Genomic DNA, 25,951 nt, shown 5'->3' on the forward strand with positions numbered 1-25,951 from the left:
CATGTTGCTTGGAGATATAATAATGATACTTCAGAGTCTCTCCCACAATTTGCTATTAATATTAAGGAAATGCAAATTTCACAATTACATTTAAAGTCATTTTTGCTAGTCAAACTATTAAGGTTTAGTTTCAAGGTGGGAATTGTACTTAAAATTATCATCTCATGAATATCATGGAACATGATTATTTGTAATACTGCAGTCATTACTGATAAGGCACAAAGACTTTAAAATACAGACTATTAAGTTTTATTGTAACATTCAGTCCACATAAAAGTGGACTTGAACCAATAAAACTACAAACTTTTCCTTAAAATGATGTACTGAGGAACTGCTTTTTTGCTAAAATGTCTTTTACTAGTTGAAGGCCAAATTTGAAGTGCACAGCACACAATAGTAGAACTTCAGTCTAAGGAAAAAACAGTTGCTGGCCATATCTTCTTTTACACTTTTTAGCTTAATAACTAACCATATGGTTGCATGACCTCTAACTCAAAGTATACTTTAAACCCAAGTAGGTTATTTCATGTCATCTTATACATTTATATAGTTCAAAATATGAGAAAGTCTAATCTGACCTACATTTTACAAGCTGCTCCATCTCTGGGTTTTGTCCTGTAGTATGCCAGATAACTTTTGCTTGGCTAAAGGTTATCATTCATAAAGGCATATAGTCTTCAGCTGAGGACAAGAAGTGATGGAGAATCAACAACTTTTCAGCATAAATTGTTCCCATTGCTAACTGCCTTCACTGCTAAAAAGTGAGCTTATTTTCTCGTTTCCCAGCCACTGCTTCTTTTAGTTTTTCCTCTACCAGCCTTAAACACCAAATTCAATTAACTGAATTTTAAATTCTTGAACGCGAAATTGTTTTTGAGTCTATCTCCTGTCCTTAAAAAAAGCAGGAGAAAGATAGGAAAATATCTACTTTCCTGAAAAGAAAACCAACAAAAACAAGACTAGGATCATTTAATAGGAAAAATGGAGAGAAGGTTCTACCAGAAATTTCAAGTGTTCACCTTTAAAAGCCCACATTACATCATCACATCATTCTGACAAGGTTAGTACTTATTGTAACAAATGATTGACTAAGGGTCCCCGAAATGTTGTGGGAAAACAAAACAGTTTAGGTATTAACAATCTTTAAGTCCTTTATGAACCTCAAGTAACAAAAGTACCAGCAACTCAAGGAAGTGCTAGAGCTGCAATTTCAAAAGCACTGAAGTGCAAATCTCACTCACTTGAAATGTGACTAATATCTATGAATTAATGGTGTAATGAAAACATTACCTAAATAAATATTACAGTTCCCATTTTGCAAATATGGAACTGAGCTGGAACACTTTCACAGGTTTATGAATAGAACCAGGCTCAGCCAATAGGACAAAACAAAGGAAGTTTTGATGCCATATACTGATCATCCCATTAGACAACACATCCTCCGGAATAAATGAGGACATTAAGATTCAGGCTTTATGCAGACTGACAGATCTACTCTGTATTTGCTATAGTTACAAAAGAATAGTAGAATTACATGGATTTTCCCTATTAGGAGAGAAAAGAAAAGCACAGGTGGAAATGCCTAAAGTAGAGGTAAGCCCTGACAAACTTGTAGTTCAGCACTTTTGAAGTTTCAATGTACCTTTGAATTTTTTTCCTTTTTCAAAAAAAAAAAAAAAGACAAGCGTGTGAAATTCAATAATGTATACATTATGATCATTTTCTGATCATCAGAGGAGCAGCACAAATCTGAAAAAAACTTAGTTTGTTTTGCACAAAGTCTTCCACGCATCCTGTGAAGAGATAGTTCATTCTTTGAGCAATACTCCATTTTTCTAAGCAATGCATAGGGATTTGAACAATTCAAACTTGGGATTTAACTATCTTCTATTCCTTATAAATTACATTTTTCTTTAATAAACTTAGACAAGATCCAAGCTCTTGCTGAGTATTCTGTTTGCAGAGGTCCTGATGATACAGTATGTTTTCTGTTGCTCTGCTTTACATTTCTGTCTCTGGCAATTGCTATCATGTAGGTTCCTGGCATAGCTATAAGCCATAAGTTTGACATCTGAACAAATACTGAACAAAAAAAAAATCTTAAAAGAACAAAAAACCCAAGAAAAATTACCCCTTTCTCCCTTACCATGTTGAATACAGCCATAGTTAATATTATAGCAGTGGTTGTCAATGTAAGAGTGATCCGTGGCCAAGGACGGTTTGCAATTATTCCAGATGATTTCAGGATCCACAACAATGAAGCTGATGTTTTCTTGCTACATTGCTAAGTGCAAAGAGTTTAAAAAAGAGAAAACAAGAATAGCTTTAGTATATTTAATTACTATAAAAAAGGGCAGAATTAAGAAGGCTCAAGATTGAGGGCAGAATCAATCTTGACACATTGTACAGAAGTATTCAACTATCATATCATATATATCATATCTCATAAGAGTTACAGATCATTATACATGAAACTAAATGCAAATTTAATTAAAATATCTGCCACAATATCAATTCTGTTAAATAATTATAAGTTGCAAGTACTTTATTAAACATTCAATATATATTACTAATAATAGCAAATACAGAGTTGACAGCACTGTCATTATCTTGAATATCAGTAAAAAACAAGCAAACAAACTGACTTCCCCTACTTCAATTGAAAGAGCAATATTTAGTAGCCTCTGGAAACTTCAAAATGTAGATAATGACTCTGCGAAGTCTTTGACAGAGACAAAGGTTTTCTCACGCAGGATAAAGGCATATAAATAGATATATCCCTGGCAGTCTATAAAATTGTGGGGTTTCTGGGGTTTTCTTTCATTTGTTTGAAGACTTGTTTGATAATTCATTTTAAGTGAAAGGTAACTCAGCAAAGCAAATCAACCTTCCCTAAAACTATTTAGAAAACAAATAAGCATTTCATACAACAATCAGACTTACAATTTGACTCAAATTGTACTTAGTGAATAGAAATTTCTTCTTATATAGTGGCAAAAATTAACAATAAAAAACTCTAACTTAACCTGTTTCCAAGAACATTGCAATAGCCTCCATTCATACATGCATAACGCCTAGAGGCAAAAGATGCTCACACAGAATAAACAACAATTTGTGGCACATCCAATAAATATTAATTTTCCCAAAACTTTAGCAATGAAGAGATAAGGTTGGCTAGAAGCATCTTGTGCCCTTTCCAAATGTCATTTTCAGCTATACTGAAACATCTGTAAAAAAGGCAATGAAAAGTTAAGGAACACGACAGTCCCACAGAAGTATTTGCTTTTTATCACCTCTTTTTCTCTATTTACTTAATATTATCAGACATCACTTTACATATTGTTTTCACCGTAGCCACAGCAATCAACAGAGATACAAGTACAGGAATTCTCTGAAATGAGAACTCAAGCACTAAAAAGCTACCAAATATAGGACTTAATTTACAGCACTTACCCATTATTCAGGTTCAATAGGTACAGCACGTCATGCTAAATTACCCTATTACCCAACACATGTGATGTAGTTTAGATGAAGGTCCTTGTCATACTGCACATAACTATCTCCCTCCCAATTACACACTATTTGGATGAGTCAACTGTATATCTAGAACTTTTTTCATATATTGTTTCCTTTTATGACAGGGAGTTTTGCATACGGGATTGGACAGATTCTCAGTGAATGAAGTCAGTTTCAGAAAGGTCAAAGCAATAATCAGAATCTCAAGGATGGACATTAAAAAAAAAACAAACCAAAACCACATAAACTCAAAGAACGTGCATTTTTGAGTGTGAAACTTCTGCTCAAATGCCTTTTTGAACTTCCAAACCTTGTTCTCCACCCCAAAGTACATAGCAAATTTCAAGATAATTTGAATTGACATGTAGATTTTAGAACAGTTTTATCATCCTTACCACTTCAATAAAGTAAAAAGCACAAAGCCTAGATTGCTGCTGTTGATACAGAAGGCAAGTGTTCAGCTGGACACAGGGAATGGATCTGTGTGAAAATGATCATTCAGTTATGTCTAGTCTGCCTAAAACCTAATGAGTCAGAGAGCATGGATTTATGGCAAATTAAACCAGTCATGAAATCATGCCTTAAATTACTCTTTGCCTTTGTTATAGCACACCTGGAGCTTTACTACAACAGTAAAATCCATAATAAAATGTATCTGGTTTAGGCCAGATAATTTATTTTCATCATTAGCTTCTGTTCTTGGAATTCCTTATCCTAAAGACTATATTGTTCTGTGATTTTGTGGAAGTTTAGAAGTAGCTGGAATATTTTAAGTTGGATTAGGGGCAAAACTAGGTGGGAACACTGAGAAGGCACGAAGAATATAAAGTGGATAAGAAATGATATCGGTAAAGCAGTGTTCTCCTTTCTGAATTATGTTACAACGAGCTATACAGTTCGAGGAAAGTCTTTAGGACAAGAAATGCCAAGAAAAGAAGCTAATGATGAAAATAGATTATCTGGCCTAACCCAGATACATTTTATTATGAATTTTACTGGTTTTAGGCTATTTGACTAAAGGCTAATCAAATTAAACACAAAGACCTGGCGATAATCAAAAGGACAATGATAGATGGTGGAACCAAAGTAACCTAATCAGTGGAGAACAGAAGCCACTGAATCTGCTGCTCCTAAGACCATTGAAGGAGAATGTTTCAGCCACAGTTTCTGATGGGAAACCTACCAGGAAGCCTCAACGAGAAAACCTCCCCTTCCAGGATGCCCTGCAGACTAGGGGCGATTGCTGCCTAAAAGGACAGTAAGCTGGCACGGGGCAGATAATTTTTCAACAGAGAAAAGAGAGACTTTGGATTGTGTAAAACATTATGGCATGTTTTAAGGGCATTGTGGGCATGTGGAAAACTTACAGGATGTTTAGGGGATGGGACAAATGTGGATCTGGGAGGAAGAAGCATAGGCAAATGGAGAAGAGAGGGGATGAAAGGAAATAGGTGCATGTAAGCACCTGTCTAAATGAGTCTATTGCACATTCTTATTAAATCCTATCTCTAACCATCTTCTGTGTAAGTGCAATCCTTATTCTGAGCCTGCATGCATGCAAATGCTAGCAAACTTCATGCTGGACTAGCTGGCAAGTAGCACAGGATGGGTGTCAGCCACTGCAGAGAGAGAGATCACACGGGTGCCAGCAACTGAAGTCTCTCAGACCAGTCCCTGAGAGACCCATAGGGGGTGTGTAACCATTAGGAAACTTCAAGCTAGACTGGCTGGTAAGTAGGAGATCTACATCTAGAGAGACCCAAGGTTTGAGCCAGTCACTGTGTAAGGGGGGCAGAGGCTAGGCATGGATATTGTATTAAATTAAATTAAATTAAAGTCGGTACTGACTGAATGACCCACAAATGCAAGTGTGCCTGTGGATTACAACAGTCAGGGTGTGCGTATATTCCACTGGCAAACTTGAGTCCTGATCAGCCAGAATGGAGGAACTAGACCATTAGTTGTTCATATTTACATGACTGCTGCTTGCTTTTATGTGGGTGCTGTGTGTGCTGGTTATACCTGGGACATGGTACTGACAGCCTCCCATCGATGGGAGTGGGACAGGAGGATCCCCTGGGTCTTTAATTCCATCAAATTGGGCTCCAGTGGACTAGGAAGGAGCACTCCCCTAGCTCTTGAACTCCACTGGATTCAACAAGCTCTAGCAGATCCCATTTTCAGTTTCAGAACTTTAAAAAACACATCTCAGTAACAGATGCAAAACAATGTCATAAAAAAGATGCTTTCATGTTTTTCTAGTGCTAAGCAATGTAAATTGATGGTTTCCTCTGCACAAATGAAGAACTTTATGCTATGTTAACATAACACACTTTATGTGTTATGTTAATTCTGAAGATAAAATTAAGTTCCACACAGGAGATCTCTGTTGAATACCGATATTTAAATACAGGAATGCTGGCATCAAATGATGGAGACCTCGCAGACTTTTCTACTTTAACACCAACACTTCCAATTGTTAAATTTGAACTGTCTTAATTTTTTTTAAACTAATTGAAAAAATTACAGTACAGAATTGCTGAGATAACTTAGCAAAGTTTATATTGAGAACTGCACTTATTGCTGAGGACTGCTGTATTGCTTTCCAAACACCCGTACACTTTTGAACAGATTTGTGTAACTTCTGTACCAAAATTCCTTGCTATAATTCTTAATTTCCTTTGCTTACAAGATTTTTGATCAATATCACCTGATTTTGCTAATGTATTTTAGCAAGGAGGAACTAGTTGCACTGATTTTCTACATTTCTTTAAAAAGCTAATTTCTGCTTCCATTAAAAAAAAAAAAAAAAACCCTTACGTTCTCTGGGCAAGTTTATCACTAAGAAAAGTTCTGGAGAATAAAACAAATTTCAGGAGACAACACATCATTCAGCCAGTGTGGTTAATCAATAAAGAAATTCCATTCTTCCAGCTGCTATTGCTAAAATTACAGATATTGCTGGCTCTGACCTGAAGAAAAATGTGAGTTTTGTTAGACTGCTGCTTCTAAATGAAGTTGTAGGTAGTTATTTCTGCTTGTAAAACAGAAGCACACCAGAACTCAGTGATGCATTTCTTGAACAGGCTGTTTAATGCACAGCTCTGAGTTCTGGAGAGGAAGGCCCACTGTTTATTTGGTACATCTGTCACGCCCACCTGGTTTGTTAAATAGATGACACGTCTCTCTAATAGCAGAGAGAGCAGCCTACATAGGTTAAGCCAATGAAGCTCCTGAAAGGAAAATTTGTGCCAAAACCCCGATTCACACTAAAAATCTTTAAACCATTGAGTAGAAATCCCTTGGAAAACATGAAAGAATACACTGTTGATGGTAATTTTCTGTGTGAATTAACAGATTTGTTGAACTTCATTTCACTTTTGAGCAGTCTAAATCCAGTCCATATATAGCACAACTGCAGCAGTTCAGTACTGCTGAAAATTTAGGGAAGTCCTGGAAGCAGAACTGGAGTGGTGGGGTGATCATTCAATTCACACTCTTAATAGCACTGGCAGAACTATGCAGGTTTATTTTGCTGATTCATTAGCTTACATCAAACACTTTTTCTTGTAAATGTTATGTCTCATTTGCAATTTTCTTAAGAAAATGGAGAATGAGATGAAAGGAAGAAAGTAATCGTTTCTAGAAAGCATGCAAGAAGGGCAAGACATCAGATCTCAGTAGCATTAGCTTCTGTGTTTATTCTAAGTGAAGCCAGCAGAATATGGTTCACTGTTTATCATTTACCAACTAGAAATAATAGGTGTTTGTAGTATGAAAGGTGACTAACGTATTACCTTTTCATCTGAACATGGTAAATCTGATATGACAGCTCAGCATGACAGTGAGTAATATCTTATTTTGAATATTCAGGTTATTAAAATGTATCCTGTGTTGTCTTTCCACACACAAAAACCTACTTCAGCATTTAACAAAATGAATGCCGTCTTTCTGAGTGAGATCAAGGAACTGGTGCAAGAATTAATTGTGACAGTGATGCTGTAGATGAAAGACAGTGTCGCAAGAGCTGTCACACTTCTCCTTCAAATGCTAGCAGAGGTTGGAACATCTTGACTGAAGACCTCTTATTTACAGAAAGCCAGTGAATCACATTTTCTATAGTTCTATTATTGTTCTTTTCATTTTGCATTCAAATACAACTTAATATTTTGCTAATACTGATGTTACAAAGAATGAAATCAAGAGAAACAAAAAGCCCCAAAATTCAGATTTTTTTCACATGCTCATTTTCACTCAGACTTGAAGAAGACACCAACGTTCAAATCCAAAGAACTGGCTGACTGGCTGACAGTGATTACACTGACCTAAGCTCGGAGAAGAGTGATTTTTGTATAGAGATACAAGCTTATACTTTACATACTTTCTAATGGTCCTATTGTTGATAAAAAGGACCAAAGTACTTCTGAAATGAGTACTGTAACACCAAGCTTTTGAACTCCATGGTGGCACCTGTAAATCTAAGCCAGTCATTTTGAATCATACAAAATGCATCCAGGTGAAGAGTCTACTCAGCTTATATTGGATACAACTGGTTTGACAAAAGCTAGAATCCTGAATAAAGAAATAACAGGAAAAACTAAAGTCGGTATCACATTTTTAATTTCACCATACTTTGCGGTGTTTATTATACTTCACAAAGGGTCACATTAAAATGGCCTTGTGCTTCACTTCAACTGTCACATTCAAAGGAAAGAACACAGCAGTGAGCCATATAAATATGCCTTTAGGCACTCAGAGTTCAGTCCTGGCACTTCCTGTGCTGCTTTCCTCATTCAAGAAAATGTACAGTTGCTGTGTTATATGCTATTTTAAGGTAAGACATTCTCAGTCCCTCCTGTCAAAGTTTTTCTATTTCACATGAAATATTTAAAGATCCACTGGTTTTGAGGAAGAGCAAACCTGAATGGCTTTTTAAAGACAGTGCTCAGGGGACTGAACTAGAGGAAGGGGTTCTGAATGCTACGCTCTACGTTGACCAAGTCTTGATCTCCAAGTAAGATGCTACCACCCAAAAACTTCCTCATACAACAGGAGCCCTGATCTGTGACCATATTGCTATACTTACACATCATGGATATCACCTCTCAGGTAATACATGTAAAACAACCTTCAAAACAATCTGGATGCTCTCTGCTTTCATCCTTCTGTAGGGAAAATTGTTTGCATACTGGACTGTTGGTATTAGGAATATCTCTTTATTTGGAGGTAACTTACAATCTCATCTTGGGCAAAGACACTAAAAGGCAGCATTGCCGGATTTAAAAAAAAAATCAAGATAGTCTCATTCATCAAAAAATATTAAAAGAGAACTTATTGGCACAGCAGATGTAAGAAACTTGCAGTTTTCACCAGGTTAGGCAACTTCTTCAGTTGGTCACAATCACATAACATGTCATAAACATATAACTCAAGAAGGAATAAGAAGAATTTTTGTTACTGAAATCAGCACATTTCTAACAGTTCCTGAAGTCCGAACATAGCACTTAACTTAGTGATGATGGATTTGCTCTTGCAGTACCTGTGCTAGAGACTCATCAGGATGACTTTTGGGTTTGATGAACCTCTTCCATGGACCCTGCTGTAGGTGCCAAAGTGCCTCCCTGGGTTCTTCCTGCCTCCCCCCATCCCTGTTTTAATCTTAATTTACAAGCAAAGCTTCACTACTGAAGAAACTGAAGGGCCTCGATCTTTCATTCATGTCTGCATTAAGAGAGACACATCAGAGGTAAGATTCCAGGTCAAAAATAATTTCCAAGTAATGCTGGTGCTGATATTCCTGTCTTTGCAGAGCTTTTAAGTATCTTAAGTGTACACAGTCTTTCTGACTCTTAAGTAACAATGCCAATTGCTTTAGAGTAAAATACAAATCCCTGCAAACAAGGTAAAGACTGCATGTCACTCTTTATACAGTGATGTGGTGTAATGCAACTAATAAATAACATGCTCTCTTCTAGCAGGGACAGGACTGCTCACATACTGGCTGCACTTTGTTAGATGCTCCGGCGACCTCAAATCAGAGCCAGTTATTTTCAGATGTTTGTTTTGCTGGCATTGTGTTCTGCTAATTCCATGGTTCAATTGGGTATTTAAGAGAGACTATAAACATGTTCAGATGAGATGATAGGGAAGAAATGTTTTCACTTCTAATCTTCCTTGTTAGCTGAAGTAGCTGAAGAGGTTTGCAAAGTATAAACATATGCAACAAAAAGCCATTTCATATTAATGGAAAATAACTGGCACAAAGAATATGTGGTGCCAATTAAGTGCTTATATGTTCCAGATAATGCAAAGAAATTTTTGAGACAGTAGTTGAATCAATGCGCAAAGAACATCTGCTTGAGACTAATACTTTTTCGGCAGGCTACCTCAGCTGCCACAGAGATTTATCCTTTACATGCTTACTGTGGCTTTTTTCTATTGATTGCATTACATTTTCCAATGTATCATCTAGGTAACCAGACCTCTGCTTCCTTGCATTCACATCAGGAGGTAAAACACATCTAACAGTTACCAGGTCTGAGACATTTCACACTCATTCTATGAACTCGTCTATACTTCAGGAAGATAAAGAGAAGAGACGCAGAAAATGTATGAGCTAAAGGACAATCACTGTCCTCCATCTGCATGTAATTTGGGAAGGAAACCTCTCAAGGAAAATTCAAAGAAAATATTCAAAATTAATAAAAAAGAATAGCCTATATTTAAAAGATGAAGATATAAGCAAAAAAAGGATCTTTAAGACCAAAAATACTCATAATCTTAAGATTGAACTTTGCAGACTGTGATTATCTAAAAAAGTAAAAAAAAATTGCGTAGGCACAAAGAAGTAATTAGAATATAAAGATATAAATCCATTTCGAGTTTCAGGACATACACCAATTTCAGCTAGGGCTGATGGAGGTTTAATGCTTATGGGCAAACGACTGTTGTTACGGGAAGTGTCAGCCCTCCCTGCCCTCGGCCTGTTTGCCCCAGACCGGCAGCGGATGACAGGCCGCAAAGGCAGGATTTGGAAGTCTGTAACCTCGTTATTTGTGCACCGCTTTGCCGCATCGTTTGATGGAAACATTCCTGTTCTTTCTTAATGGCTGATATTATCACTCCACAACAGATTGAGCTGGACCACGCCGCAGTGCTGCCAAACAATAAAATCAACTAATAATAAACTCAGAGTGGAAGAGTGGGCATAAATCTCTTGTTACAATATTGTAATTAAATTCCATAAGAGCTAGTAATTTTAGTATTACAGTCTGGATTTTTTTTTTTTTTTTTCTTCACTTACCAATGAAATGAAAATCATACAGAGAAACTTGTTCAAGGCTGGGGTTTGTGTGACTTACTCTGCAGTGGTGTCAGCCATTTATAATCAGTAGGACTGAGGGCAAAGTATTGAGCCAAGCGCATAATGCAGCGACAGCCAGGTGTCCTAACTTGAACTTGCTGTCTTTGATTTTGCTGTCTTTGCCAGCACTACAGGTCCCACTCTATAAATCTCACAACAGTCATGTAAATATTTGACTACTACTGCAAGTTTATGTACCGGGTGTAGGTGCTCAGGCCGGTGGTGGGGCCTGCAGGGGCCCCTGTGAGGAGCGGCTGGGGCTGCCCTGCGCTGGCCCCAGCCGGTTCCAGGTGGTTCCAGCTGGTTCCAGGCGGTTCCAGCTGGTTCCAGGTGGTTCCAGCCGGTTCCAGGCGGCTCCAAGGGCCCCAGCGCAGGGCAGGGCTGAGCCCCTCAGCCCCGGGCGGGCGCCTCGGGGAAAGCCTGGGGGAGGAAGGGCAGAAAATGTTGGGCAGAGAGAGGAGGAGGGAACAAAAAGAGTGAGAAACGGCAGAGGGAAACAGCAACATTGGAGGAGGAGGAGGAGGTGCTCCATGCTGGAGCAGATGTCCACACTGCGGTCCATGGAGGTCCCATGCTGGAGCAGGTGGATATTCCTGAAGGAACTGCAGCCTGTGGAGACCCCACACCGGAGCAGGGTGGAAGTGTGAAGGGAAGGAGCAGCAGAGAGAAATGTTCATGAACTGACCACCCTCCACTCCCACGTGTGCTGTGGGGGGGGAGGCAGAGGAGTCTGGAGTGAAGGAGTGAAGCTGAGTTTGGGAGAGGGGGGAGGAATGGTGTGGCTTTAATATTTGTTTTTGTTTCTTACTACTCAAATCTATTTTAATTGGCAATAAATTAAATTAATTTTCCCCAAGTTGAGTCTGCTTTGTCTATGACAGTAATTGGTAAGTGACCTCCCTGCCTTTATCTCAACCCACGAGCCTTCTCATCCTATTTTCCTCCCCCATTCCACTGAGGAGGTAGAGTGAGCGAGCGGCTGGGTGGGTGCCTGCCCCATGGCCAAGGCCAACCCACCACAGTTCATCTGTCAGCGTCAGTCAGGCCCAAAAATTCTCTTCTTTTGTGCATTTTTAGAAGAGAGATAGTTGGTGATTTTAAACTCTTAATTATGTGCAGGTGTGTGTACACACAAGCACATCCACATTTACTACATGCATTCTGCAAGGGAATCCGAAATGTACCCTTTTAGAAAAAGAGGTGGGAAAAACCCACACTGGCAAAAAAAAACCCCAAACCCCAAACCCAATTGGGATTAGGATGATAAAGCTTGATTTCTGTTAACACTGACACTATAGTGTTAAAACTCAGATATTGATAACTTGTTCGCTTGAGAATTTCAGGGTTTTTCTTCCAGAAAGAAAGCATTTACAGTTATGGGTCAGATACTGCAATGGATATGCTACTGAAACATAACATAGGGTGTCACTGTGGTTAAAGCTGCAAAACAATCCTTGAATTGTGACATGAAGGAAGAAATCTTAGGGAGAGAACAGGGGAAAAATAAACCTATTGCCTCTTGTTAGCTGCCTCTCATCCATCACCTTACAGAACTACATCCATGCTTGTGAAGGAAAGACAGCACTGCACCAACTATGGTCATAACTTACTTGCTGAAAGGCTTCTTAGCAGCATAGCTTCTGCATTAGAGCAGCTCAACTCACAAAGACATAGACATAAATAGCCCCTCTTCAAGCTGTTTAGGTTAGGACATGACATCTCACAAGTCAACAGAAATGCAATAATAGGTCTCCATTTCTGGGAACTATTTACAGTACATACAAGACATAGGAAAAACAGCATTGAAAGTAGGTATTAGATATTATTCAAATGGCACGACTCCTCTGCTCTGACTTGGGATATTTGCTTAGCCATCCCTTTAAATGCAGAAAGATACATTTGTATTCATCCTAAGCTACCTTATAAATAAAAGCCCCAGGGGAGTGTATGTCCCAACACTTCTTGACACTGTTTCATTGGCATCTCTTTTTCCTACAGGAAAAAGGCTGGCTTTTCCTTGAAGGATTTTTTTTTTTTTTTTTAATTTGCTTATTCAACAGCAGTACTCTGACTCCATTTTATTCTTATGTCAATGAAAAACAGCGATCAAGCATGACATTACATGAGAACTAATTTTTGCTGTTAAGTAATCACAATACCTCTAGGACCTCGCTCCAAGGATTTAAAATACTTAAAAATACTGTTGCATTATATCTCAGATTAACTCCTGAGCACTGACAGCATCCCTACCTTATTGGAAAGGCAACTGAAATGTAGATTAATTACACTTTCTTAAAAACATGTCCTGGTTAATTACAAGCCTCACAAGGGAAGAGGAAGAAATTATAAAATCCTGTTTCCTCTGTTTCTTGCTTCAAATGCCAGGCCACCTTTCCTTACTGTTTTACTGCATAGTGATGTAATTGTCTTTCCCATGTGCATGCTTTGCTTTTTTATAAAAGATCTTTCTCTCAGCTTTCTCCATGGGAGTTTATGAAAAAATGCAAAGATAGAGAAGGAGAAGTGGGGATTAAGTGACAAGTATACAGATAGTTTTATTTTAGATTACATGCTAAATTCAAATTGCATTCACTTTCTTACAAATCCTGAAATACCTTGTTCTAGATGGGGTTATATGTTGGATCTATTTGAGAATGACTGAAAGGAGGACAACAATACTTGTAAATTATATTATGAAATGCTGAAAGGTTTGTACAAATCTTGAATTAAATTAAATTCTCAAATTCAGCATATTATTGGGTACACTAATAGGCATGAGAATAACAGCTGGACCACTCAATGGCAAAATTAGTATTTTACTATAAAATTTTTATATATCAAATTAACTTGTTATCATGAAATATTCTCTAAACTCAGAAAATGGTCTTACACAATACTTAAACAAATACATGGTCCCTCAAATTAAAGCACTCATAAGATGAGTCACCTGTAAGCAGAATAGCAAAAATTTTGGAAAGACAATCAATCAAACGATAATGCAAACCTCTCAGAGGATCCAGCTTCACATGAGGGAGAAAGAATATCAATGTACGTATAGACAGACACTGCACTGGCATTTTCTGTTTTTCACATAAATGAGGACATTTTACAGTAAGTTAACATGGACAAAACAGTGTCCTCAGAAGCCTAAGCGTGCAAGCCTTTCTCATTTAACTGGTACTCTGCAAAGGCAGAGTGACTTGACAAAATCAGAACATGTTATTTAAAAGAAACCATTAACTACTGGATTATATTTCCTTGAATACCTACCAAAAGCTGTCCAGCAAAGCAGATAAACAAAATGAAGGAAAGCAAGAGAAATGCAGCCCCAAATGAAATTCCAAGAATAGATGTTCTACAAGAAATAAGAAAACATGTATTAATTTCTCTGTTACACATTTGTAGCATGACCGTTCTTTGTGTATAACACTGATGATACGAAAAATTACCATATGCAAGTTGCAAGTTCCAAATATCAACACCATGGAAAAACAATTCCAATCCTTACCAGAATGACAGGTCTTTTTCTTGCCATTTTCTCAACTCAGGAATGCTTGAATTGGCTTTACCTCTCACTTTGCAAAACTATTACCATGAGAAGATAATAATTTCCACACAAATAATTTAAATGACTGAGTGCATTAACAGCAGCAATGTTTTGTTTTGTTTTAACTTTAGAAAGCCTGTATTAAATAAGATCCTTATTGCTTTATTTTTATGCTGTTGATTTCATAATTTAAGAGTCTAATAGATATCCAAAATAACCTTATTGGTAATGTACATTCCCCCCAACGGCAGGAAAAGCAATAGCACGGGACAATGATGCCCAGTTTTCAGTGTCTCACAGCTAGAACCTGTGATATCTGTGATGCTGCAGTCTCCCAGTCAGCAAGGGCCCTAATATAGTGACCGCTATTTCATGAACAGGTAGGGATTCAACACGTCTGAAAACTCCATTTTGTATCAAATTTGACTGGCTGGCCAGTGAATTCCGAAGTATCGGAGGACAGGATAGGAAGGAAGACTAAACACCATGAAGAAAAGAAAGAACAACAACAGACTTTAAATGAAAAAAAATTGAGTAATCTATACCCTTCCCAAAATCATTCTTACTCAGCATTCTAGCTCATCCTTTTCTTGTGTGTTATAAATAGGAAAGTCTAGCCAAAATAGCATCACTGGATACTCAATAAACAGAAACAGGGATGCAGAAACAATCCGTGCATGCATTCATTCCACAAATGTGGAAATCTCTCTATATGAATACCACAGTAGAGCGTAATTGCTCCATCAGGCACCATATGAGAGCTACTTAGCATGGCTGCCTAGGGAAAGATGCAGTGTGACCTAATTACGTTTAATGAATGCCAAGAGGAGGTCAGAAGCTCTGGACCAACCAAATTGTTTAAGCAAGGGAACTAGATGCTGTCATGAAGTCCCTCACCTGAGTGTCTGCTTTCAGTTTTAACCACAGATTTGACATTTTTACAGAACTAAAAAATCTCCCTCAACTCCTTTGAGCACCAGCAAATGTCTTATTTTATCAAACCTTATATGCTAGAAATATTGGCATGACATTTTAGAAATGTTTTATATGCCTTGATTTTTCCACAAAACCATAATAAATGTTAAATGTTAAGTTACCTCATCCATAAATGTACGATTTGGAATTAAAGTACATTATTAATAAAAGCATATATTTCTGTTCTTTAGAGATTATATCTGAATTTAAATATATACATTGTAGAAATTATAATACTAAAAATTTAGGAGTAGAGCTCTATGGATCAATTTCCTTAGATCATGTACAAATATTGGAAAACATTTTGATCTGTTTCAACAACAGTGTTATAGAAGCTATTTTCAGGAAAGAACAAAAAAGCATTAACTTCACAAACCAATTTGATGCCATATTGCTGCCATTAAAAGCATTTTGGAGAATAATTTATGAGCTTCCCTGCCAATCATTCAGAGATCCTCTTACATACTAAGTATTCATCAGATTTTGGGTCGATGTGAACAGCTGATGAAAAACAAACAACTGGCAATTCACAACATATATTAATCTTGAAATAATGTTTCTTTTAGAAGTTATTTGAAAATCATTATTGTGTATGAATACATGTTCTCTGAGAATTTCTCATCGAGACTGAAACAATAAGCTGTGCATCACTGTATGTAGAACTACAGTCTCTACTCTTAGGAATTTAACAGAAGAGATGAAAGAAAAGGAATATAATTAACAGGCTTATTTTTTACATATGCATAAACACTTCCAAGCATGTATGTCCTTCAGTAAAATTCAAGTAACCATTCTTGCATTTCAAACTATTGCTATTCTTTCTCAAACTATTGCTATTCTCTGTATCCTACGAAGGATACGAAAAAGGAGCCTGCACACCTGAAGAAATTATTCAACACAAGAATAGCCTTATAAGTCAAGTTTGGAGTGCACCCTTGTAGATGAAGAAATGAAGATGTTTGTAAGAGAAACTGGAGAGCAATGGAAATAAAACTAATGTGGTATAAGGAGAGCTTATGTGAAGAGTATTTAATCATGCGGGCAACAGGCAAGAACAAGAGGTCTTTGTAGCTGTTTTACATGATCTATGATGTTATTGGGGTGGCACAAGAAAAAGAATTACATAGCAAGGCAAACAAGATTCTGATTATCAGGACAAAGAGAAAAGGACTGAAGATAAGGAAAAGTGGTATCTTAGAATCCAGATTTGAGTGGTGAATACAGAGGAAAAAAGCCTCTGTAAGGTTTTTGCTCCCTACACCCCCTTCTCTTCTGGGAACAGCAGGACTTCTGTTTCAGTTAGGCTAAGCTGAAATCATTTCATGCTGCTCCTAGAAGGAAAGAAGTGGGCTGAAAATGCTATCATGGGAAGCAAAATACTAAAAGTTAAGTGCCACCATAAACATGCCTCATTTGAGGCAACGACCATAGGAAAGCCATAACATGCATTTATTTTTTGTCACTGGAACATTACAAACACAGGACAGGTCTTTCCAGTAAACTAATCTTGCCTTTATTGTGTAGAGTCATCAAACGCATTGCACAAATCACCAAATGCATTGCAGTGACAGATTTGGGCAAACCATTTTGTCAAAAGAGCACCTGGGATCCCATAAACCAGCTAACTTTTTACCCGCCTCCTCCTACACTTCAAGGAATACCCTCATTTCTGAAAGTTCTGCTCTCCGCTACGGCGCCCCACCAGGAACCCTGACAGGACAACCCTTGACAATAACCTACAGAGGGACAGAGTTTAAAACTGAGGAAACAGCATGAGAACTTCCCAGGCTTCAGATAGTTCCAAGTCTAAATAATTTTTGAACTTGGCTATCCTTCTCATATTTTTCTGGTTTCATCAGTAAGTATCTGTTTTGAATATTCATTTTTATCAGGTATGAGATTGGAAAAAAATTGTATTTATACATAGTTATGTCTTGTTGGTAGCATTTAAACTGAAAAATAAAAATTTATTATGACCATAAAGATACTGAAAAATAGAGAAGAGAATGTATTGTTTCTACACTTTTGTAACTTTTAGGAAAATATGTGACTTATGGCACATGTCCCTTAATGGGACGTAGAGAATTTCCTCAGCTTGCCAGGTAATTAATGTTCATGTTTTGAACTGTTTGATTGTAAATTCTCTTGAGGTGATAAAAACATAATGAAGCAATTACAATTATACAAGGCAATACTGAATTCAGACTTTTTTGGTATCTAATAGTAGTTATTTCTTTCTTAATTTGACTGATGCTTTCACTAAGCCATCAATGGATTCAATGGCTATGTAGACTGTATGGCAGTTTCAGTGTTAAGAAAAATCATTTGAGTATTATAACTCCACTTGAGAGGTCTTTTTTCATCAGATACAGCAGAAAACTAGCTAGTAATGGTGGTTTTCTTTCGTTTATACTGTCTTACATTTTACACAGCTGCTTTCAGACAAAGTGTTTAAATACTACCTTTTCTATGCATAAATTCAGCTGTGCCTGACTGGAAATACTCTGTTAAGGCCTCCCAACCATCTTCCATGGGTAGAACAATATGACTGTTAGTTTGGCATGACTCAGGACAAAAGGATACAATTTCTTGAACATAGCAGCCTCAGAGAGTGAAAACTTGGGAAGAATCTTAAACGTAGCCCCAAACAAATCCCTTACTCAAATAGCACAGGAAGTAACTCCTGTTCAGTAGGAATATACTTTCATCAGTTCACCAGTTTGCATTTCAAAAAACAACACTACCAATTCCATGTTAGTTGATTGTTTCCCTAAATAAAGAACGTAGGGTTGTTGTGAATTACTAGAGATACTTCTGTCGCTTGATAAACCAAGAATGCTAGAGAGCTGCTGAAGGCCTGTTCCGAGGAAATGTAATGATCAAGATTTGCTGTCATTTTAATGTGACAATAAAGACCTACTCCTCATGCTACATTTCACCCCAAGATATTGTTTACTTGATTAAATTTATATTTACCACTTTGTGTAACGTTTATTATGAAAACACCACATCAGTTTATTGATCCTGGGAAAATTAAAACATTAACAAATAATTTCAGCCTTGAAATAAATGTCTTGTGATCTCAGAGATATTACTTGCAACTTGCTGGATGTTACTCACCATCAAATATCTCCAAATCTACTTTAAAGCAGCAGGTGGTGTGCCCGCACAGAAATCAATGATATTACACTGCTGCAAAACCAGATTAGTAGAACAGTGAATCAATAAAACCCAGTGACAGATGTAGTTTATCTCTCTGTTCACCATTTAAAAATCCTGTAGAATTTTTGGGAGAAAACAAAAAGGCTAGATAGAATTTTAGACTAAACTATGATTTATTTATTTTTTAAGGTTTTTTTTTTTTTTTTTTCTGGAAGGAAATAACATTTGCAGCACTAGAGTGTGTTCAATTTAAGCTACGTTTGTGATGACTACATACACTGGTGATTTTTCAACTTTTTTTTTTTAATTTGCAATTCTCCCAGTTTTCCAGCAAAGATGCAGATGCCTGTATAATACCTTGCCTTTCTGTCTTCCATTTTTGCATCTCTTAAATTAATCACAGGCCCCTTAAAGCTGAGTACCATTCATGTTGGCAATACCTGATTTTACACTCTTGCTTTTACAATTTAATATGCAGCCCTATACAAGAACCAAAAGATAATTTACATTTTGGCAATGAAAATGATAAATCATATGTATCTTTTGCTCTGATGTTAGAGAGAGATCATGTAATATAAGCAAATGCTTTTACAAGTTGGAGGACACTTTCCTTAGCTGAATGCAGCTCCCTAGGGTTCACTAATTTCAAGTATCATCTGATATATTTTAATGAGCTACACAATTGGTTTAAGAGACATAGCAAAATGAGCATCCTACTACATGTATGATAGGTGATAAATCTAGATTCATTTTCATGACTGAAATCAAAACATAAAACCAGATTCATAAATCAAACTGCTGGAAGGAACTAGGTAGGTCCAAGTTTGCTTTTTGGTATATCACAAACCACGAATTTCCCTGAATTAACTCCTGTACTAACCAAAATACGTACGAGCTTGTAAAATATACTTACTATGCAAAATGACAGATAAAATCAGTCATGAGTCTTAATTTCATATTTTGCAATAGTAATGCCTAAAGTCAGACTGAACCATGTGCAGGATACTGCTGAACTCTTGGAAGAGTGTCCCTTTGCGCCTTGTGTCTCTATGTTAGAATCTAGCTGGGAAACCCTTTGCAACGAAAATGCTGTAACATCTGAACAGAAGTCCGTAAAACTTTACACGTGTTATAAAACAAGTCTTCAGTATGGAAAGTCAATTTATAATGACCCAACAGTTCCTTCTGGCTTTGAATTAAAATGTGAGTAAGTACTACAGCACAAGACCAATCAATCAACTGAGGTTATAAATACTACTCCTGAAAGCACTGTGTGGGAGAAAAGACTATGAGTAAAGAAATACTGTATCACAGGGAATATACACTGTTGACTTTGAAAACAATTGCTATAAAACAAATATCAACTTTCCACTATGTAAACAATCAACAGCAAAATTCCATTTTAAGAAGCCTAGTAAAATATTCTTTATTGGACCTGCCTTACAGTTTTCTTGGCCTTTCTAGAATATGCACAGATAGAAAGACAGCTGATTTATATGCACAAATATAAATTAGCTCATAATATATAAGTTCCATTAAAATAATTATTCCAGCAATTGATTATAATATTTTAAAATTAGTTTTAAATAGACATTTTATGAATAGTAATGCTCTGTTTGCATGCAGAATAGAGCAGTATTATCACAATAATATGTTAAATACTTTTATTTAATCACCGTCCCAATTCTGCAATCCATTTTGTCCCACTTCAACGTCCAATTGTCACACTTATTTTACATGTAATTTTAGTTGCACAAATTTATAGCTTGTATTAGTTTTTTTACACATATGGATTCAATTCCTGTCATCATCACATATTTTTAAAGCAAAAAGAAAAACTAAAACAATGAAGAATTGATACTAATGCTTGACACCACACTATTGACAGCGTTTAAAATTAGAAACAAGCATAACTCTGAAAATGGGCTGAAATCCTCAATCTTGTTCAATTTCATTTCCATGATTTGACCTCTGTAATCTGACAATTCTGAAATTATTTACTTATACATTTTTATTTTTTACATAAACGAGCAAATATACATAGGAATGAGTACACGTTAAATACCACTTACTTTGGCAATACCAGAATCTGCACAACAAAAATGCAGAAGAATATGAGACAGGCACAGGTCACATAATACTTAAACGCAGGCAGAGTAGTTGCTCGATACTAGAAGAAAAAAAGATAACATTAAAAACACAATTTCCAAAGCAGATAAAATATCACCCAACTGAAATTTCAGCTTAAAGATGCAGGCATGTATAGGCAGTCTTTAGCAACAGTAAATTTCCTGTTGTTCAATGACTTCCACATCCACTCACATAGGGCTAGGGATTATCAGGCATAGTACTGAATCCTTTTACTTCTTCAAGAACAGCTTAAGTAGCCATGTCAAACGGTTTTGTCTTGCTCCTCCGCAGAACAGGATATCCCAAATTCATCATAAAAAGTTTAATTAAAAAAAAAAAAGTGAAAGCATTTTTTAAAATATTTTTAGGAATGGCCAGCCATTCTTAGCTGATTCCAAGTTTCTTAGTCATTAATTCCCCAAACTGATTTTTAATTATTAATAAATATTGAATGGGCTGAAACAGTTATAAAAAACCATAACAGTCATTTAGACAGGAAACTTCTGAGCACACAAAGCAGCAAAGTGCAAACTGTGCTACAGATATGTATAAACATCCTATTTCCAACAGCATAGCTAGCAATGATACCGATATTTACTGTGGCTATATTAGTATTCCAATTAAAATATTTTATGTCTGTGTTAAAAGGCCTCATATGTCCACTGATACTACTAAACACTTGATATTCTTAGAAGAGAGTCAATTTGATCTGTTTTGTCATGAAAAAAAATCTATTTATGAATCTCCAATTAGCCTGTCTAGAGACATAAGAATTAAGCAATGAAATATTTATCAGAGTTGTTCTGCTATTTGAGATAGATATGTCTAGATTGAAACCAATTAAATACTCAAAGGGAAATGACCTAAGTATTGGGCCTATTAAAGTTACTTACCCTATCAAAGTTTTTTTCAAAGGGTAAGAGTGTTAAATTTCATTATTAAAAGAAAATGTACCAAAGATTATTTTCACAAAGTGCTCAAAATGAAAACTTCACAAAATGGAAAGTGCATGGGCTGTGCTTTCTAACTGCAAGCACACAGCTGTGTCTTTGTTCTTAGTGCCAAGTTCTGCCCTTGAAACGGGTGCACCAAACTTTATGTGAACATGTAGAAATTGAGTTTAGCAACCCAACAGCTTTTTTTCACTTTTGAACTGTATGACAAATTAAAAGCAATTCTTATCACATACCTAACTGAATTTCAAGGCACAAATATGACTTTGCTTGATGGGTAATTTGGCAGCAAGTTTTGTTCTTCCACCTGTTAAGTATGTTTCTTGTTTCTTAACGGTCTTGTCCAACAATTTTGGACCTTGTGCTGCTGTTAAAACCTCAAAAAATTCCAACCCACTTGTGAATTCATTTCAGTGTTTCACAATTCCCCAGACATTTCCCAATGAAGTCAGGCAACTCACTCCTTAGGTTAAATAATTATTTTGATTTTTTTACCTTGCTGTACTTTCAGGTCCTACAGGGCCTGAAAAGCTCATGTTTAAATCAAAAGCAGGCTTCTTACTGAGTTCTTTAAAGTCAAGACTGGTCTGGTGAGTCATTCAAAGGGATTGAAGAAAGATATTAAAAAGCCGGATCCAAAAAGAACAATTAGTTCTTTCCCGTTCCATAGCATTCTACAGTCTAAAAGAGATTAGACTCCTACAGGGAGCATCTACACAGCTGAATAACTCAGCTCTCTGATTTTCTCCCAAGTCCTGATTCCCTGATTGTCCAAAGTGCACACATGATGGTTTTCTCTCAAGTTCTCTTTCAGAATTTATCGGTTAACACCAGCCATATTAAAACCTGAATGTGCTCCTAGGTACACCTTTGATTCACTCAGTGTACCCTTTAAACACTATGGTTAAAACCACACCAGGTCTAGCTTGTCCTCTCTTGTGCCATCTTCTAAACAGCCTCAACAAGCCTTGAAACTTTTTTCACCCTCATGCATTGCCAAGAGCATAGAACACATGCCTTTGGCACCTGGCCATAAGAACACTATTCTGCTGAGCTGTGAAAAAATCTGAAAATTATTTCAGATGCTTTGAACTGAAAGATATCTACAAAAATAATTAAATATGTATTTGACCAACACATGGGACCCAGAGGATACTTGTACCTATTCTGTACAGTGTGAACACAGTATGGTAATACTTCCTCTACCCCATTCTCATCAGGCTCACTCACTTATACAGCCAGTTGTGGTCAAACCTACATCTTACTTCCCTGAAGGAACAGCATAACTGTTCAGCTATCAGCTGCCCTATGCTTATGAGAAAGCAGAAAGAGGCAACTCTCCAGTCTTCTTGTTGAAGCTGTGTCAGTATGTAGAAATACACTCAAGCTCCACAAGGCCACAAACCAAAGAAAAGGCCTGACTTTCTAGGCTAGTGGTCATGACAGTCACCTACAAGGGAGGAATCTTTCATTCTGATCATTACTGCAAGGACTAGAAACAATATAATTTACTCTGTCTGTACATATGTGTCTCAAACATGTTTTATCACACATATTAGTCAGAAGAACATTTAGTGTGTTGCATCCCAGACAGCTAGGAATTTATCTTAAAAAGCATTTAAAGTATTATTTCTCTGGAATGACTGTGAGCATCAAGTGCATATGGAGCAAATTAATGAGCAACTGATATCATTACAAGACTATCATTACTACAGGTGGAGTCTTTGAGACATGCCAAAAGAAAAAAAATTACAAACAGTAGAGTTTGATAAATGCCTTTTGAGGATGTAGGTGATGGAACTTAGGAATTCTTTGCTCCAGTTACATCACATTTGGACTATCAAACCTCCTCCCACTTCCATGAGACTATGAAAATTTCAAGAAATTCAAGTGAACTGCAGAGCTCTACAAACAGGAAAGCAGTCTCAGACATCACATTTATAAAATTTCTTCTGTAAATGAGCTAAAGTATTATTATAAGGTTTGAGCACTTCTCCCCGCAGGAGAGGCGCTGAGGCCATGGTCTGTGTTACAAAAGCAAGGGATACAAGCCTCACTTAGGATAAGGCAAAGAAGGAATTAACTGTGAATTTGCAGTGAAAATAACTTACTTCTTTTTCCAGAGTCTTATTATAGAAAAGAAGTGATATTCTTTGAATGTCTTCAGATTTAAGCCACTGCCTAGAAGAGAAAAGGAACATTATCATTGACATAAGAATAAGGTAGTACTGTCTTTTTATATTACTGAAATGCATTAAAATAAGAAAATCACTTTGAATAAAGCAAGTTCTTGTGTATTGCAATGTATATGGTGAATCGCACTGACAGTAAAAGCAGAAACTACAAATCCCCTCTCCCTTTTGACTTCTATTGCTAACGTACACATGAAACAAAAGCTCAGATGAACCATTTTTTCTGTGGATCGTTCCTAAGGACAATCAAGGGAGAGATTTATATGATGTAATTCTGACACTGCTATTCTACTCACGTCCAAAATACTGTAGTATATCCAGTGCACAGAAGAGAACCTAGATAAAAGCAGTCCTTCACAAGGTACCTTTAAGAAGCACACTGTTACAATATGCAAGAGTGGCAGGTAAATTACACTTTATGAACTCCTATTCCGAATGAAAATATAAAAAAAATTATTAAAAGAGGTGGAGTGATTTTGTCTTTGAGCTGTACTAGTATCTTGACCATGACCCTGTACTCTAGAGGTAGATTTTGATCTTTTTACTGATTATAAAAACTTCTTCCCTGCTTAAAGATGAGAAATGCAAAATAGAATAAGTACTTGCATTGAAATCACAAATCTATTTTAAAAGAAGTGAATCTTGACAAAAGCTTGACATAACTTCTACAAAATTAAATGTTCTAATATGAAAGTCAACATTTATTTTAATGGACACTTGAAAAGAAACAGAACATTTAAATTTCAAGAGGGTTAGGTTTCTCTCACCTCAAGGGGACTAGTCAAATTTGAAAAAAAAATTTAAGCAGACTACTTCTGTGAACATGCAATATTTGAGCTTGAACAATAATAGTGGGGCTTGAGATTTTTTTGCAACTTTTCCAGCAATAACTTTAAATTAGGCTCTAAGCTAGTAGTGTAGCTAATGCCTTCTAAATAAAAGGGAATGTCTCAACTGACAGGCTGCAATGCAAATAAGTAGCAGCAATGAACCACAGTGGAATATATCCTAAATTAAGGTCCTGGGAGAACTGGAGTAGACAGAGTGGAGTATAAGCTATTAGCTTTGACTTGTGAAATCCAAAATATTTGTTTCCTTGTCTGGGAGACTGTCCCTGTTCCTGTGCAATCAGTTTCATTACAAAAAGGGGCTGAAAACATATTCAGTTCTAGGTATGCTTAATTTAAAAAATATATTTCCCAGTTTGCTCTGCAATGTCTCACATCTATGTCTGATCACAGTTAGGACTCTGAGAAGAAACAGATATGATAGGCTGCTGTACATATAGCATGATTTTTTTTGGGTCCAGCTGTAATCTACTGGAGAAAACATTCAGTTTGTGGAACATTTTTGGTCAACTGTGAAAATTAAGTGCAAGTCTTTTTCCATTTAGTTATAAAAACTGAACAAAAAGTAACCCTCTTCTCCAAGTTGCTAACTAATGTCCTTTTTTTTCTTATGGTATTTGACTGGTGGATTGATTTAATTACCATTACCACACTGCTAAAAAGTTCTGTCTGCAGATCTACTCCCAAAGGCCTAATTTGTCCTGTACACACTTGATCGCATGTGAAGTCAATAGTGCCACTTAGAGCAAACGCTGCCTCATACTCCACATTACAAGCTCACGTTTTCAGGAGCTTTTACTTCTACTTTAAAGCTCAGAAAAAAATATACTGGTTTTAGGTAGCAGGTGTCAAGAGGTCTGAGATGACGGAAACAGTATAACAGAAAAATGGAAGTGGAGAGTAAGTACAGAAGAGGGCACACAAAGTCACATACCTTTGGCACAGAGATAAGGGCTGAAAAATTCTGCCTACAGCCTGACTCCCTGATGAGTCTAAAAGTTACTGACATATCTGCAAGTACGTGGGGATATGCCTCCTGGGAAGCTAGGTACCAAATTTCTGTTTAAATTCTTTTGCAATTCAAGGAACACCACAGACAGCCAGCTGAATTCTGCCAGTATCCACAGAGGCGTGTGGTTTGATAGGGCTGGTACTGATTGACAACGTGCAGCAAGGACTTAGGCACAGAACACAGCAGCCACCATGACTTAAAAAAAAAGAGAGGAAAGAGAGTGTGTCTTTAACATAGTAACCTACTTATCAAA

General features: G+C 36.7%; 1 protein-coding gene across 1 annotated transcript in view; it reads right to left on the reverse strand.

Moving 5' to 3' along the window:
- The window catches only part of ADCY2 (adenylate cyclase 2), a 241,385-nt gene that overhangs the window by 38,641 nt on the left and 176,793 nt on the right, over nucleotides 1-25,951 (reverse strand). Inside the window, exons 13-16 of the mRNA XM_075705183.1 lie at nucleotides 23,758-23,827; nucleotides 20,636-20,733; nucleotides 14,150-14,234; nucleotides 2,147-2,284 (exon numbers count right to left, since the gene is read on the reverse strand). Coding sequence (XP_075561298.1) covers nucleotides 2,147-2,284; nucleotides 14,150-14,234; nucleotides 20,636-20,733; nucleotides 23,758-23,827 — 391 coding nt within the window. The remainder of the gene's footprint in view (nucleotides 1-2,146; nucleotides 2,285-14,149; nucleotides 14,235-20,635; nucleotides 20,734-23,757; nucleotides 23,828-25,951) is intronic.

Source organism: Pelecanus crispus, chromosome 2, assembly GCF_030463565.1.
Source record: "Pelecanus crispus isolate bPelCri1 chromosome 2, bPelCri1.pri, whole genome shotgun sequence".
Lineage (NCBI taxonomy): Eukaryota > Metazoa > Chordata > Aves > Pelecaniformes > Pelecanidae > Pelecanus > Pelecanus crispus.